The following is a 17784-nucleotide window of genomic DNA, read 5'->3' as shown; positions in this document are numbered from 1 at the left end:
CAGCCCACTGAATAGTTGGGATTACAGGTGCATGCCAACATGCCCAGCTAACTTTTTTATTTTTAGTAGAGAAGGGGTTTAACCATGTTAGCCAGGCTAGTCTCGAACTCCAGACCTTAAGTGATCTGCCCACCTTGGCCTCCCAAAGTGCTGCAATTACAGGTGTGAGCCATATGCTTTGCTTTTTATACTTAAAAATATATTTCACGCAAGGCATGGAGGCTCATGCCTATAATCCCAGTGCTTTGGGAAGCTGAGGCAGGAGGATCACTTGAGCCTAGGAATTCAAGACCAGCCTGGGCAATAGAGCAAGACCATATCTAAAAAAGTTTTTTAATTAGGCAGGTGCAGTGCCATGCACCTGTAGTCCCAGCTACTCAGGAGGCTGAGAAAGGAGGGATCACTTGAGCCTGGGAGGTTGAGACTGTGAGCCATGATCACACCACTGCACTCAAACCTGGGCAACAGAGTGAGACTCTGGGTCAAAAAAATAAGAAAAAAAAAATACATGGATGGATATATATATATGTGTGTGTGTGTGTGTGTGTGTGTGTGTGTGTGTATCTTAGAGATTATATCAGCAAATAACACGGAGAACACCATGGCCAGGCCCCACCGGTCAGATTAAAACAACTCTAGGCCTTAGCTTGAGCATTATTTCACCATCTGAAGTTGGGGAGTCAACAGCAACTCCATTCACCTCACAGAGATGGAGAGAAGATACAGAAGACTCTTTGAGGAAATTGTGGAGTGACTTTTTTTTTTGGAGACAGGGTCTCACTCTGTCACCCAGGCTGGAGTACAGTGATGTGATCTTGGCTCACTGCAACCTCCGCCTCCTGGGTTCAAGCAATTCTCACACCTCAGCCTTCCAAGTAGCTGGGATTATAGGTGCACACCATCACACTCAGTTAATTTTTTTGTATTTTTAGTCAAGACAGGGTTTCACCATGTTGGCCAGGCTGGTCTCCAGCTCCTAACCTCAAATGATCTGCCCTCCTTGGCTTCCCAAAGTGCTGGGATTATAGGCATGAGCCACTGCGCCTGACCTGGGGTGACTATTTCATCATTAAAGAACTCTATTACCAACAAAAACAAGATTATTTCAGAAAGCAATAAGGGCTGGAAAGAAAACAGAAAAATGTGATAGAGTGGGATGTGAGTCATCAGAAAAACACTGCTGGAGAGGCAATGAGTCACCAGGTGAGTAACAAGACCACAGCAGTAGACCAGGTCAGCGATTGAAATGGATTTTAGGACCGGGCGCAGTGGCTCACACCTGTAATCCCAGCACTTTGGGAGGCCAAGGCGGGTGGATCACGAGGTCAAGAGATGGAGACCATCCTGGTCAACATGGTGAAACCTTGTCTCTACTAAGAAAAAAAAAATACAAAAAATTAGCTTGAGACCAGGAGTTTGAGACCAGCCTGGCCAACGTGGCAAAACCCTGTCTCTACTAAAAATACAAAACTAGCCGAGCATGGTGGCGGGTGCCTGTAATCCCAGCTACTCGGGAGGCTGAGGCAGGAGAATTACCTGAACCCAAGAAGCGGAGGTTGCAGTAAGCCGAGATCATGCCATTATACTCCAGCCTGGGTAACAAGAGTGAAACTCCGTCTCAAAAAAAAAAATAAAAAAATTTTTTTAAAAAGAAGTGGATTTTAGTAGTAAACAGTGGAAAAAAAAAGTTTTTTTTTGTTTTTTTTTTTTTTAAAGACGGGGTTTCACCATGTTGGTAGGCTGGTCTTGAACTCCCGACCTCAGGTGATCTGCCCGCCATGGCCTCCAAAGTGCTTGGATTACAGGCGTGAGCCACTGTGCCGGCCAATAGTTTTATTTTTAATTGACACATTTTTGACACATTAATTGTACAAAATTTTTTTAACGGATGGATTAATACGTTTTGGAGATAAAGGTGGCAAGTTTGGGCACGGTGGCTCATGCCTGTAATCCCAAGACTTTGGGAGGCTGAGGTGAGTGGATTATGAGGTCAGGAGTTCAAGACCAGCCTGGCTAATATGGTGAAACCCCATCTCTACTGAAAATACAAAAATTTAGCTGGGTGTGGTGGCACGTGCCTGTAGTCCCAGCTACTCAGGAGGCTGAGACAAGAGAGTAACTTGAAACCAGGAGGCAGGTCCAATAATAGGGGGTGAGTTAGTAGGGCTAGTGATTAGGGATGAAGGACAGGGAGGGTCTGGGATGCCTCCTGAGTTTGTGTCCAAGATCACTGAGGGGAAAGTGTTGGCTCTTAACTGAGATTGGAAACAGAAATAAGAGGCTTAAAGGGAAGAAGAGATTAGGTCTGAGTATCTTGTACTGAGAGGCCTGTAAGGCATTCAAGTGACTGTCATGTTATTGGCTGCCTGGATCTGAAGGCTAAGGAGGTCCTCTGGGTTGCAGATAAAGATTTTGGAGCCAGTGTGGTGGCTCACGCCTATCATCCCAACACTTTGGGAGGCTGAGGTGGGAGGATCACTTGAAGCCAGGAATTAGAGACTAGCCTGGGCAACAAAGCAAGACCCCATCTCCACGAAAAGAAATTTAAAATTTGCTAGGTACCATGACATGCATGTGTAGTCCCAGCTACTCAGGAGGCTGAGGCGGAAGGATCACTTGAGCCCAGGAGTCCAGGAGGCTGCAGGGAGCTGTGATTGTAACAACCTAGCTTGTGTTAGCCTAACTGACTCCATCTTAGCAGTAAGCTCCAGCCTAGCTTCTCCCTCTCAGCCATAGCCCCCACAGTTGCATAGCCGGTCACACTGCACTTAGAAGCTCTGAACCGCTGAGAGTGGTTCACACTGTTCCCAGCACCTGTAACGACTGTAACCACTTCCTGCTTGGCAAGTCTGCCTGCTACTGTGAATACCTTCCTTGGTGGCTGATTGCATGGAAAGCTCCCCCTGCTACCCTCCTTGATGACTGTGAAAACACCCTTGGCAACCAACAACCCTGGCAACCTCCTGCCCCCTGGTTACCAGCTTCCTCATCTAACTTGCTTGTTCTGCTTCTGTAAAGTTCCACTTCAGCTAGGCTCCCCCTCCCCTACCTAAATCAAGGTATAAAAGATAATCAAGCCCCTTCCTTGGGGCCGAGAGAATTTTGAGCGTGAGCTGTCTCTCGGTCACCGGCTAATAAATAAAGGACTGCTAATTTGGAACTTAGAGTGTGGCGCATTCCTTCTGACTCGCTTGGATACAACACAATCACACACACTCCAGTCTGAGTAACAGAGAGAGATACCCCGTCTCTAAAAAAAGATTGAGGGGTGGAGGTGTGTATATATATATATATATATATATACATACATATATATATACAAATATATATATGTAGGCATGTATGTATATGTGTGTGTATACATACATACATACTTTTATGTATTTTATACATATACATATATATGTTTGAGTCTCACTCTGTCACCCAGGCTGGAGTGCAGTGGTGCAATCTTGGCTCACTGCAGTCTCTGCCTCCCAGGTTCAGGCCATTCTACTGCCTCAGCCTCCTGAGTAGCTGGGATTATGGGCGCCTACCACCAGGCCCAGCTAATTTTTGTATTTTTAGTAAAAAAAAAGACAGGGTTTCTCCATGTGGGCCAGGGTGGTCTCCAACTCCTGACCTTAGGTGATCCACCTGCCTTGGCTTCCCAAAAGGCTGGGGTTACAGGCATGAGCTGGCCCAGTATTGGAGCATATTAGATGACCCAGGAGACATGGAAAATAAGACCAGCAAGAAAGAGACATAACCAGGAAGCATGGCAAAGTAAGAGGCGCAGGTAGAAGAGAAAATGTCCATAGAAGAGCTTGAGTAGGAGCATGCTCAGTCAATAATACCACATGCATGACCCAAGCACTAAGTATTAGAAGTGTGTGTCTTCAGGTTTTGTGTTTTTTGACACAGGGTTTCACTCTGTTGCACAGGCTGGCATACAGTGGCACAGTCATGGCTCACTGCAGCCTCAGTCCCTCAGTGGCCTGAGCTTAAGTGATCCTCCCACCTCAGCCTCCTGAGTAACTGGGACTACAGGTACACGCCACTACACCCAGCTAATTTTTGTATTTTTTTTTGTAGAGACAGTTTCACATTGTTGCCCAAGCCGGTCTCCAACTCCTGGGCTCAAGCGATCTGCCTGCCTTGGCTTCCCAAAGTGTTGGGATTACAGGCATGAGCCACCACACCTGGCTTGTGCCTCTATCTCGACAAAGATTAGAAGAGAGCTGCAGGGATTGAAAAGAATCACTATCCAGTACTTGCTGGATTTTTTTTTTTTTTTTTTTTTTTTTTTTTTTTTTTTTTGAGACAAAGTCTTGCTCTCATTGCCCAGGCTGGAGTACAATGGCGCAATCTCAGCTCACTGCAACCTCCGCCTCCTGGGTTCAAGTGCTTCTCCTGCGTCAGCTTCCCAAGTAGCTGGGATTACAGGTGCCCACCACCACACCTGGCTAATTTTTGTATTTTTAGTAGGGATGGGGTTTCACCATGTTGGCCAGGCTGGTCTCAAACTCCTAACCTTGTGAGCCACCCACCTTAGCCTCCCAAAGTGCTGGGTGATCACAGGCATGAGCCACTGCCCCAGGCCTCTTAGATTCTTTAAAAACATTTTTTTGTCAGGCTGGGCGTGGTGGCTCACGCCTGTAATCCCAGCACTTCGGGAGGCGAAGGTGGGTGGATCACTTGAGGTCCGGAGTTCAAGACCAGCCTGGTCAATATGGTGAAACCTTGTCTCTACTAAAAATATAAAAAATTAACTGGGCATGGCTGCTCATGTTTGTAGTCCCAGCCACTCCGGAGGCTAAGACAGGAGAATCACTTGAATCCAGGAGGCGGAGATTGCAGTGAGCCAAGATCATGCCACTGCACTCCAGCCTGGGTGACAGAGCAAGACTTCATCTCAAAAAAAAAAAAAAAGAAAGAAATTGTCACCGTGTGCGGTGGCTCATGCCTGTAATCCTAGCACTTTGGGAGGCCGAGGTGGGTGGATCACCTGAGGTCAAGGGTTCAAGACCACCCTGGCCATCATGGTGAAACCTCATCTTTAAAAAAAAAGAAGAAAGATGCCGGGCGCGGTGGCTCAAGCCTGTAATCCCAGCACTTTGGGAGGCCGAGGCGGGTGGATCACAAGGTCAAAAGATCGAGACCATCCTGGTCAACTTGGTGAAACCCCGTCTCTACTAAAAATACAAAAAATTAGCAGGACATGGTGGCGTGTGCCTGTAATCCCAGCTACTCAGGAGGCTGAGGCAGGAGAATTGCCTGAACCCAGGAGGCGGAGGTTGCGGTGAGCCGAGATTGCGCCATTGCACTCCAGCCTGGGTAACAAGAGCGAAACTCCGTCTCAAATAAATAAATAAATAAATAAATTTGAAATTATTTTCCTACTGCTTTATTTATTGCCAAGTGTATAAGGCTTCAGTGGGAAGGGTCATCTTTTTCCTGGTTCCTCTGAAAAATCAGAACTTTACGTAGAGATGGGACAGGGCACCTAGACTGACCTCTCTTCTGGATTCAAAACCTCTAATCAATGGCCAGCAGGGGCCTAAGGAGGAACTGGGAGCACCATTCTCTCAGGTATGAATCAGTTCTGGACTTTCAACCACCAGGTTCCTTGGAAGGGAGGCAGCACAGCCTAAAGGGGTAGCAGCAGCGGCCCGCCACTGAAGGCTGGGTGGGGAAGAAAGTTCATCCTGGATGCATTCCTAGGCTTCTGTCACTCCAGTCAGACCAGTCACTGGACTCTTTGATTGCTGCGTTCTAAATACTGCTGTCGGGTGATGATAATCCTGGATTCAGAAAACCTTTGAATTGGACCTATGGCTTCAAGCATTCCCAGGGCTCTTTGGTTTGTACCAAATGACAGTGTATCAACTGAAGAACCATCAACCAGCCAAAAATCAACAGGCACAGGCTCACCTCCTTTTAATTGTGCTTTGCTTTAGTGCACTTTGCAAATATTACTTTTTTTTTTTTTTGAGATGGAGTCTTGCTCTGTCTCCCAGGCTGGAGTGCAGTGGCGTGTTGGCTCACTGCAACCTCCACCTCCCAGATTTAAGTGATTCTTTTGCCTCAGCCTCCTGAGCAGCTGGGGCTACAGGCGCTTGCCACCACACCAGGCTAATTTTTGTATTTTTAGCAGACACAGGGTTTTACCATGTTGGCTGAATTGGTCTCAAACACCTGACCTCAAGTGATCTTTCCACCTCTGCCTCCCAACGTGCCAGGATTACAGGTGAGAGCCACTGTGTCTGGCCTGATTTTTAAATTTTTGTAGACATGGGGTCTCACTGTGTTGTGTGGGCTGGTCTCAAACTCCTGGCTTCAAGCAGTCGTCTCACCTTGGCCTCCAAAGTGCTGGGATTACAGGTGTGAACAGCCACACCCAGCCACATCTCTTATTTAAATCTAAAGCTAGAAATGATTAAGCTTCATCAGGAAGGCATGTCGAAAGCTGAGGTAAGCCAAATGCTAGGCCTCGTGCCCCAAATAGGCAAGGTGTGAATGCCAAGGAAAAGTTCTTGAAGGAAATAAACTCTAGTGAGCAAAAGTGATAAGAAAATGGCCCGGGCACGGTGGTTCACGCCTGTAATCCCAGCACTTTGGGAGGCTGAGGTGGGCGGACCATTTGAGGTCAGCAGCTCAAGAGCAGCAGGACCAACATGGTGAAACTCCATCTCTACTAAAAATACAAATAAATTAGCCGGGTGTGGTGGTGCATGCCTGTAATCCCAGCTAAGGAGGCTGAGGCAGGAGAATTGCTTGAACTCGGGAGGCAGAGGTTGCAGTGAGACCATACCACTGCACTCTAGCCTAGGTAATAGAGACTGTCTCAAAAAAAAAAAAAAAAAAAAAAAAATGCACAAGGTGAAACAGCAGGTGCTATTGGAGAAGCTGCAGCAAGTATCCAGATCTAGTTAAGATCACCAGTGCAGGGTTACATTCAACAATAGATTTTCAATGCAGATGAAACAGCCTTCCATGGGAAGAAGATGCCATGCAGGACTTTCACAGCCACAGAGGGAAAAAACCAAAGCCCTATTTCACAGCTTCAAAGGACAGGCTGACTCTCTTATTAGAGGTCATTGCTCCTGCTGACTTCAAGTTGAAGCCAATGATCATTGACCATTCTGAAAATCCTAGGGCCCTTAACAATTATGCTCAATCTTGGGGTCGGGCGTGGTGGTTCTCATGCGTAATCTCAGCACTTTGGGAGGCTGAGGCGGGCAGATCACTTGAGGTCAGGAGTTCAAGACCAGCCTGGCTAACATGGCAAAACCTCATCTCTACTAAAGAAAAAATACAGGTCCGGGTGTGGTGGCTCATGCCTGTAATCCCAGCACTTTGGGAGGCCGAGGAGGTTGGATCACGAGATCAGAAATTTGAAACTAGCCTGGCCAACATGCTGAAACCCAATCTCTACTAAAAATACAAAAATTAGCTGGGCATGGTGGTGCACGCCTGTAATTCCAGCTACTGAGGAGGCTGAGGCAGGAGAATCACTTGAACCCAGGAGGCGGAGGTTGCAATGAGTTGAGATCACACCATTGCACTCCAGCCTGGGCAACAGAGCAAGACTGCGTCTCAAAGAAAAATTAAAAAATACAAAAATTATCTGGGTGTGGTGGTGAATTCCTATAATCTCAGCCACTTGAGAGGCTGTGGGATAAGAATCTCTTGAGGCCGGGCGCGGTGGCTCAAGCCTGTAATCGCAGCACTTTGGGAGGCCGAGGTAGGTGGATCATGAGGTCAAGAGATCAAGACCATCCTGGTCAACATGGTGAAACCCCGTCTCTACTAAAAATACAAAAAATTAGCTGGGCATGGCGGCGTGTGCCTGTAATCCCAGCTACTTAGGAGGCTGAGGCAGGAGAATTGCCTGAACCCAGGAGGCGGAGGTTGTGGTGAGCCGAGATCGTGCCATTGCACTCCAGCCTGGGTAACAAGAGCGAAACTCCGTCTCAAAAAAAAAAAAAAGAATCTCTTGAACCCAGGAGGTGGAGGTTGTAGTAAGCCAAGATCATGCCTCCGCATTCCAGCCTGGGTAATAGAGCAAGACTCTCCCTCAAAAACAAATAATAAATAAATAAGAATTATGCTAAATATTGTGCACCAACACAGAGATAGAAGAAATAAGAGCTGGTGTTTCAGTAGAATGACTATAGTCAGTATTAACCGACTACACATTTCAAAATAGCTTGAAGAGAACAATTCATAGGTTCCTAGTATATAGAAGAGATAAATAAGATGATAGATATCCCAATTACCTTAACTTGATTACATGAATGTATCAAATTATCACACATATACCCAAAATACGTACATCTATGTATCACTAAAATAAAATTTTTAAATGATGCTAATCTACTCTGTGCTCTAGAAATGGAACACAAAACCTGGATGACACCATGTCTGTTTACAGCATGGTTTACTGAGCATTGCAAGCCCACTGTTGAGACCTATCTCGGGAAAAAAAGATTTTTCAAAATACTACTGCTCACCAGGTGAGAAGGCTCACATCTGTCACCCCAACACTTTAGGAGGCTGAGTCAGGAGAATAACCAAGAGTTTCAGACCAGCATGGTCAACACATGAGACCACATCTACCTACCTATCTATCTGGCTATCTAATTTTTTTTTAAGAAATCTGATTTTTTTTAAAAGAAATCAGAATGTGCTGGCCACAGTGGCTCACACCTGTAATCCCAGCACTTCAGGAGGCTGAGGTGGGCGGACTGCTTGTGCTCAGGAGTTCGAGACCAGCCTAGGCAACATGGCAAAACCCCATCTTTACAAAAAATACAAAAATTACCTGGCGTGGTGGCATGCATCTTTAATCCCTGGCACTCACGTGGCTGAGGTGGGAGGATCACTTGAGCCTGCGAGGCAGAGGCTGCAGTGAGCCGAGATCGCTCCACTGAACTCCAGCCTGGGCGACAGAGCAAGAATCTGTTTCAAACAAAAAAGAAAAAGAAAGAAAAGAAAAAAATCAGACCCCGCCAAGCACAGTGGCTTATGCCTATAAACCCAGCAGTTTGGGAGTCCAAGGCGGGTGGATTACCTGAGGTCAGGAGTTCAAGACCAGCCTGGCCAACATGGTAAAACCTCGTCTCTACTACAAATACAAAAAATTAGCTTGGTATGGTGGCAGGCGCCTGTAATCCCAGCTACCCAAGAGACTGAGACAGGAGAATCGCTTGAACCTGGGAGATGGAGATTGCAGTGAGGCAGGATCACGCCACTGCACTCCAGCCTGGGTAACAAAAGCGAAACTGGGTCCCAAAAATAATAATAATAATAATCAGAGCCTCACTTTTATCCTCTAAGGTGATATAAGCTACACACACACACACACACACACACACACAAAATACAGTAATATATATGCATATAAATGTGTATGTACTATGCATATATTACACCAGTATATTTACATAATTTACATATATGTATATGCAAATATATTGTATAATACATATTTTGTATATATTACAAGACATGTATATTTGTAATATATATTTTGTACATATTACAAAATATATGTATATATTACACGAATATATTGCATATACATAATTTACATATATGTATGTAAATACACAATTTACATATATGTATATGCAATATATTTGTGTAATATATACATATATTTTGCAATATATACAATATATTACACTAATATATTGCATATACACAATTTATATATATGTATATGCAACATATTATACACAATTTACATATATGTATATGCAATATATTATTGTAAAATATACATATATTTACATATCCTGACCTCAAAATATACACGCATATTTTGTATATATGTATATATTTTCTATATATTACACTAATATATTTACATATCCTGACCTCAAAATATACACACATTTTGTATATATGTATATATTTATATATTACACTAATATATTTACATGTATGTGCATGCACTATATTAGTGTAATATATACATATATTTTTATATATTGTAATATATACATATATTACTGTAATATATATTATAGAATTAATATTTATGGATAAGCCACAAAAGTGATTTCTTGAGATGAAATCTACTCCTGTGACGAGGCTATGAACATTGTTGAAATGACAACAAAGAATTTAGAGGCTGGGCGCGGTGGCTCAAGCCTGTAATCCCAGCAATTTGGGAGGCCGAGGCGAGTGGATCACGAGGTCAAGAGATCGAGACCATCCTGGTCAACATGGTGAAACCCCGTCTCTACTAAAAATACAAAAAATTAGCTGGGCGTGGTGGCACGTGCCTGTAATCCCAGCTACTCAGGAGGCTGAGGCAGGAGAATTGCCTGAACCCAGGAGGCGGAGGTTGCGGTGAGCCGAGATCGCACCATTGCACTCCAGCCTGGGTAACAAGAGCAAAACTCCATCTCAAAAAAAAAAAAAAAAAAAAAAAAAAAAAAAAAAAAAAAAAAAAAAAAAAACAGAATTTAGAATACTCCTAAACTTAGTTGATAAGGTATAACACAGTTTGGGATGATTGACGGCAATTTTGAAAGAGGTTCTCTACTGCGGGTTGAATGCTATCAGTCAGCACCACAGCCTACAGAGAAATCTTTTGGGAAAAGAAGTCCATCTATGTGGCAAACTGCACTGTCTTTTTTTCTTTTTTTCTGAGACTGAGTCTCACTCTGTCACCCAGGCTGGAGTACAATGGCCTGGTCTCAACTCACTGCAACCTCTGCCTCTTTGGTTCAAGTGATTCTCCTGTGATCCTCAGCCTCCCAAGTAGCTGGGATTACAGGCACCCGCCACCATGCCTGGCTAATTTTTTGTATTTTTAGTAAAGACAGGGGTTCACTGTGTTGGCCAGGGTGGTCTCAAACACGAGCCACCTGCCTTGGCCTCCCAAAGTGCTGGGATTACAGCCAAGAGCCACCGCGCTCAGCCCACTGTTGTCTGTTTTTAAGGAACTGCCACAACCACCACAATCTTCAGCAACCACCATCCTGATGAGCCAGCAGCTGTCAACACTGACGCAAGCCCGTCCACCAACAAAAAGATTATGGCTCTCTAAAGGCTCAGCGATCATTAGACTTTGTCAGCAATCAAGTATTTTAAAAATTAAGGTGTGTACATTGCTTTGTAGACATGATGCTACTGCACACTTACCAGACTTCAGGATAGTGTAACATTTACATGCATTGGGAAACCAAAGTTTGTGTGACTCACTTTATTCTGACACTCGCTGGATTGCGGTGATCTGGGACCAAACCAGGGACATTTCCAAGGTATGCCTGCATGTACATCACATCCCATAGGACGCAGAAGGCTAGGGAGAACTCCTATTTTGTCTTACCTGAGACAAGGGTAACATATAGCCTCGGTATTTTGCGGGCAAAAATTCAGTCTTTATGATTAACCTAAACAGGAAGCAGGAAAAAGCACAATTTTGTTTTAAAAACTAAATAATCTTTTTAAAAATAATCAGTTTTTCTTGTCACAGGGATCAAGAATTCAAGAGCATAGAAGTTGACGATATATCAAAACGTAATTGTGACAGCTAATATCCACATAAGAGAAAAATAAGAACTAAACTGACAACTGCTCCTGTGTTTACATCTAACTCCCAATACTTCAAACCTTCCATTACTTAAGAAATGTAAGCCTTGGTCGGAGGTGGTGGCTTACGCCTATAATCCCAGCATTTTGGAAGGCCAAGGTAGGTAGTGATCACCTGAGATCAGGAGTTCGAGACCAGCCTGGTCAACATGGTGAAACCCTGTCACTACTAAAAACACAAAAATTAGCCGAGCATGATGGCGCGTGCCTGTGATCCCAGCTACCTAGGATGCTGAGGCAGGAGAATCGCTTGAACCCAGTAGGCAGAGGCTGCAGTGAGCCGAGATCACACCATTGCACTCCAACCTGGGCGACAGAGCAAGACTCTTGTCTCCAAAAAAAAAAAAAGAAAAGTAAAGAAAATATAAGCCTTATCTGTTTTGCCAAGGGAAGCAGTGGCAAAATGTTTCCCCAAGCCTGGTTCCCTTTTCTTATTTATTTCTTTCAGAGACAAAGTGTGGCTGTCTCCCAGGCTGGAGTCCAGTGGTTTGATCACAGCTCACTGCAGCCTCTAACTCCTGGGCTCAAAAGATCCTCTCACGTCAGCCTGCCAAGTAGCTGGGATTTTAGGTGCTCACCACCACACCCAACTAATTTTTTAATTTTTTGCAGAGATGGGATCTTGCTACATTGTCAGTCCTGACCTCAAGCAACTTGTCGCACCTCAGCTTCCCAAAAGGCTGGGATTACAGGGGTGAGCCACTGCACTCAGCCCGATTCCCTTTTCTAAAACATATTGGGAAATTAAAACTATACCCAAGAGAAGGTAAATAGTTCTCTCAAGTAATGAGGACAGTCAAGGCACAAGTTTCTAATTTTTTTTTTTTTTTTTTTTTTTGAGATGGAGTTTTACTCTTGGTCAGGTTGGAGTGCAATGGCACAATCTCGGCTCATCGCAACCACCGCCTCCCAAGTTCAAGTGATTCTCCTGCCTCAGCCTCCCAAGCAGCTGGGATTACAGATGCCTGTAATCCCATGCGCCACCGCACCCAGCTAATTTTTGTATTTTTAGTAGAGACGGAGTTTCACCATGTTGGTCAGTCTGGTCTCGAACTTCTGACCTTGTGATCCACCTCCCAAAGTGCTGGGATAACAGACGTGAGCCACCATGTCCGGCACAAGTTTCTAATTAAGTACGTATTTTCTTTGTGACTAGAAAAATAGGTATTCCATCAGTTTTCCAATTGCTCTTCTCTGTTGCTGTTATTAGCCAGAATTTGGGAGTTCTGACATATTTTTTGAGCTGTTTCCTGGGGAATGTTTTAAATTTTTACTTAACTTCTACTCCTTTAGGGCTCTAAAGCTTACTGTATGCCCCAGGGAAGAACAATTTTTTTTCTAACACATGAAGGCAGTAATTAGGTGCTTTGACATCTCCTAAGATATCTTAATAACCTGCTCCGAGGCACCCAGAAGAGAATCGCCCAAGGCGCCCTGTCAATTCAAGGGGCGGGGAGTTCCCACATATGAGGGTTCCTCCTCATTGTAGACCATATAGGGTAGCTTCTGACATTGCCAGGGAATTTGTAAGCTGCCATGGCACCAGTGGAAGTGTCTTTTGGCATGCTAATACATTATAATTACGGCATAATGGGCAGTGAAGACAACCAGAGCTCTCTGTGGTCACCATCTTGGTTTCAGTGGGTTTAGGCCAGTTTCTTTACCATATCTTGGTTTATCATCAGGGTCTCTTTGACCTGTATCTTGTGAAACCAGTCCTGTGGATCTCCTATCTCTTCCTGTGACTACGAATGCCCAGCCTCCTGGGAATGCAGCCCAGCAGGTCTCAGCCTCAGTTTACCCAGCCCCTATTCAAGATGGAGTCACTCTAGTTTGATCGTATCTGACGTATGTCCCCCCTCCCTTTTACAAGAGGTGTCTTAAATCACAGGATACTACTACTTAAAAGTGGTTACTCCTAAATGTTCCAGGGGCTTATGACCAAACCAAATTCTTCCAACGAATTCAATAAATTATGTTTGGACTGACTTAAATTTTCTTTTTTTAGACACAGGGTCTCACTATGTTTCTCAGGCTGGTCTTAAACTCCTGGGCTCAAGGGACCTGCCTCGGTCTCCTAAAGTGCTCAGATTACAGGTGTGAGCCACCGCGTGCAGCCTGGGTTGACCTTTGTGTTACTTAATATATGGCACTTCTTGTTGGTATTTAGTGTAACAAAATATGACACATCTAAAAAAACAACGAATAGCCTTATGAACAAAAAAGCTAACACGTGTTTGACCTAGCACTGGGCTAGCCTCACCACCAAGCCTCATTTTAAGGAGAAAACGTCTCCTACTGGAGCATTAAATAAACGGCTATCACCAAAAACCAAACAAAGCTCAGGCTGAATTTGCGCAGTGACGTCTATAAATCTAACTTATGAACGCTGTAAACCAAAAATAAAATTTGAACCCCCCACCACCTTCACCTCCCTACAACCACCATCTGAATGGATTTCCTCCTCAGCCAGGGCACTCTACAATTTAACCTGGAAGACTGGTTCAGGCCATGACAGGAAGTGGGGTCGGTCATGCCTCATTATACACGCGCCACTTCGCACCCCAGCATTAACATCGATGCAGACCTTAAGTCTGGTTAAAAAAAAAAAAACCAAGGCCGGGCGCGGTGGCTGACGCTTGTAATCCCAGCACTTTGGGAGGCCGAGGCGGGTGGATCACGAGGTCAAGAGATCGAGACCATCCTGGTCAACATGGTGAAACCCCGTCTCTACTAAAAATACAAAAAATTAGCTGGGCATGGTGGCGCGTGCCTGTAATCCCAGCTACTCAGGAGGCTGAGGCAGGAGAATTGCCTGAACCCAGGAGGCAGAGGTTGCGGTGAGCCGAGATCGCGCCATTGCACTCCAGCCTGGGTAACAAGAGCGAAACTCCGTCTCAAAAAAAAAAAAAAAAAACACACACACACACAAAACTATTTAGAACCTATTTCCTCTGAAGCTGGCTACCTGGAGGCTTCATCTGCATGATAAAACCTTGGTTGTAGAAACCAGAATGTGTTAACCCGGACATTCCTTTCTACTGATAATAAATCTTTCAACCACTGCCACTCAGAATATGTTTGGATCAGCTGGGTGGAATGACTCATGCCTGTAATCCCAGCACTTTGGGAGGCTAAGGCAGGGGGATCATCTAAGGTCAGGAGTGTTTGAGACTAGCCTGGCCAACATGGTGAAACCCCATCTCTACTAAAATTACAAAAATTAGCCAGCTGTGGTGGCACATGCCTGTAATCCCAGCTACTTGGGAGGCTGAGGTAGAAGAATCACTTGAACCTGGGAGCCGGAAGTTGCAGCGAGCTGAGATCGCGCCATTGTACTCCAGCCTGGGCAACACAACACAGCAAGACTCTATCTCAAAAAAAAAAAAAAAAAAAAAAGAAAGAAAATATTTACATCTACCTATGATCTGGAAGCCCACCACCCTTCGAGTTGTCCTGCCCTTCCGGAGGTCATCAATGTAAATCTTACATGTTTTTTTTTTTTAATTGTACTTTAGGTTCTGGGGTACATGTGCGGATCATGCAGGACTGTTGCATAGGTACACACACGGCAAGGTGGTTTGCTGCCTCCATCCCCGTCACTTACATCTGGCATTTCTCCCCATGTTATCCCTCCCCAACCTTCCCACACACCCCCGCCCCGCGCCGCTGTCCCTCCCTTGCCACCCCCAACAGACCCCATAATCTTACACGTATTAATTGATGTATTACGTCCCCCTAAAATGTGTAAAAGCAAGCTGTACCCCTACCACCTTGGGCACATGTCATCAGGACCTCCTGAGGCTGTCACGGGCACATCCTTAACTTTGGCAAAATAAGCTTTCTAAATGGACCGAAACCCGTCTCGGGCATACTGGGTTCACAATGCTTTTGGTCTATTAAGTGCAGGGTTTGGGTAAGGGCCTGCAGGGGTAGGTGTTTGTCTCAGGGTCCTCTGGGTAACATATTTACCCTTGTGAGTGGCCGGACACGCCACAGCCCACCATCGTCCGCAGGAAGACAAACCAGATGTACGAAGGCGCAAACGAGGTCAGCAAGGAGAAATAGGCTCCCCACACGAACGAGATGAGCAGAATCTGAAGCAACGACAGAACACTGATGACGGGGACCTGCCTCCATTCGCAGAGGGAAGAAGCCCTAACTTCTGAAGGCGATTTTCTGTTTCCCTCCCGACAGTGGCTTCTCCGAGGGGCTCATCTATAGCAAGCCCACTGGTCTCTCTCTATCATCCACCAATCCAATCCATGCCATTCTAGTGTCTGAAATCCCAGACCTTCCAAGTTCAGACCATTCTCTAAAACGACCCTGCTGTGCCCAACCTTATGGGTGGCAGGTCCCTGAACTTGGACATCAGAAGGCAAAAACGTGTCCTCCCTCCTCACAGGGCTGTTGGAGACACAGTGAGGCAGTACACTAGGAGGGTTACCAGGAGCACATGTAAGGTATTTGTTTTTTTCTTAATTATAAGGATCATATAAGTTCATAGTTAACAATACATAAAAAAGAAAATTAAACAATTGAAACACCATTGATTGTCCAACCCAGAGAAAATACTCTTATCATATTATCTTCTGTTTGTAAAACAATGTGTTAATGGCTGTACATATTCCAGTGGAAAGATGTAATTTCACACATGCAACACATAAGACCTTTCTCTCCTGTTGAAGTTAAAGTTATTTCAGAACTTCTCATTATTAAAATAAGCTGTGATGGTATCTGTGCTTCAGTCATTATGCCCTCTCTGACATCTTTAGCAAGCTAGATGTCTGGAAGACAAATGATCAGGTTAGCAGAATATTTTCAAGGTTCCTGATTCACGCTGCCAAGCTCATGGTCAGAAAAATTATACCAATAGTGTTTATTATATATGATGATATAATAACACCAAAAGGGTATAATGAGGGTGTCTACATACTTGCAAAGCATGAAAATGTCCATTTCAATGGTGCAGGATTCTTTAAGGAAAATATTCCTTACAGATTTGAAAGGAAAAATTATATCCGGCTGTGTATTTTGTTTTTGATAAATCCTGTGTTTCCCGTTTTTCAAGGTTGCTTGACCATTTGCATTTCTCTTATAAAATGACTTTTTGTGCTTTTTGAGATACTTGTGTTTTCATATTTACAAGAATCTATGATCATTATTTCATGTTATAGATTAAAACATACAGCCGGCCGGGCGCGGTGGCTCAAGCCTGTAATCCCAGCACTTTGGGAGGCCGAGGCGGGTGGATCACGAGGTCGAGAGATCGAGACCATCCTGGTCAACATGGTGAAACCCCATCTCTACTAAAAATACAAAAAATCAGCTGGGCATGGTGGGACGTGCCTGTAATCCCAGCTACTCAGGAGGCTGAGGCAGGAGAATTGCCTGAACCCAGGAGGCGGAGGTTGCGGTGAGCCGAGATCGCGCCATTGCACTCCAGCCTGGGTAACAAGAGCGAAACTCCGTCTCAAAAAAAAAAAAACATACAGCCAATTCTATTCATGTTTTCCTTTGAGTTTCCTCCAGTTGTATTTATGCTTAGAGAGAATTTCACCAGAAATTAAGCAAATAGAAAAGAGAGAGCTGGGTTTGTCATTAGAAGACATAATTTATGTCTTGATGTCTAATCTTAGTAGGTATGTGACTTTGAGCAAGGAGCTAGTTTCAAAGCTAAACCAACATGAGCAAAATGTGTAGCTGCTATGTTGATACCTGCAAATGTCCACATTTTAATGTTTTAATTCTGTACATCCATCAACTTGAGAAAGAAAAGCAGCTCAGAGCAGTCTGAGGAATGTGAGGTATGCAGAATTTATCAGGTCCAGAGACACAGCAGCAGTGGGATGTCAGTCACATTCCGGCACCCAAGCCCTGGGTAATTGTCTAAAGGCATTTTGTTTTTCTTTCCTTCCCTGTAGTTTCCAGACTAGCTGATAAATGACCTAAAATGTTACCACAAGTTGCTTAACAGGACGCTCATCCATTATCTCCGTGTGTTGAGATTTTGTGATAAAAAGAACAATGAGGGGTAAGGTAAGATAGATTGTTATTTTAATGAACCAGTGTAAATTATTAGTTAACTTACGAAGTGCCCCCAAATTCTTCGCTCCCCTCCTTCAAAAAACTCCCTTGTAACTGCCGCTAATTGGAGCATATTATTCAGGGCAACTGGACCATATGACTTCTGGG

At 44.5% G+C, this 17784-nt stretch overlaps 1 protein-coding gene across 2 annotated transcripts in view; it reads right to left on the bottom strand.

Moving 5' to 3' along the window:
• The window catches only part of SVOPL (SVOP like), a 114541-nt gene that overhangs the window by 58555 nt on the left and 38202 nt on the right, over positions 1–17784 (bottom strand). For both annotated transcript variants that reach the window (XM_003929748.4, XM_010340366.3), the window contains exons 6-7: positions 15562–15686; positions 11327–11390 (exon numbers count right to left, since the gene is read on the bottom strand). In XM_003929748.4, the coding sequence (XP_003929797.2) occupies positions 11327–11390; positions 15562–15686 (189 nt within the window). The remainder of the gene's footprint in view (positions 1–11326; positions 11391–15561; positions 15687–17784) is intronic.

This window comes from Saimiri boliviensis, chromosome 10, assembly GCF_048565385.1.
Source record: "Saimiri boliviensis isolate mSaiBol1 chromosome 10, mSaiBol1.pri, whole genome shotgun sequence".
NCBI lineage: Eukaryota > Metazoa > Chordata > Mammalia > Primates > Cebidae > Saimiri > Saimiri boliviensis.
This window is presented reverse-complemented; position numbering and strand designations above follow the sequence as displayed.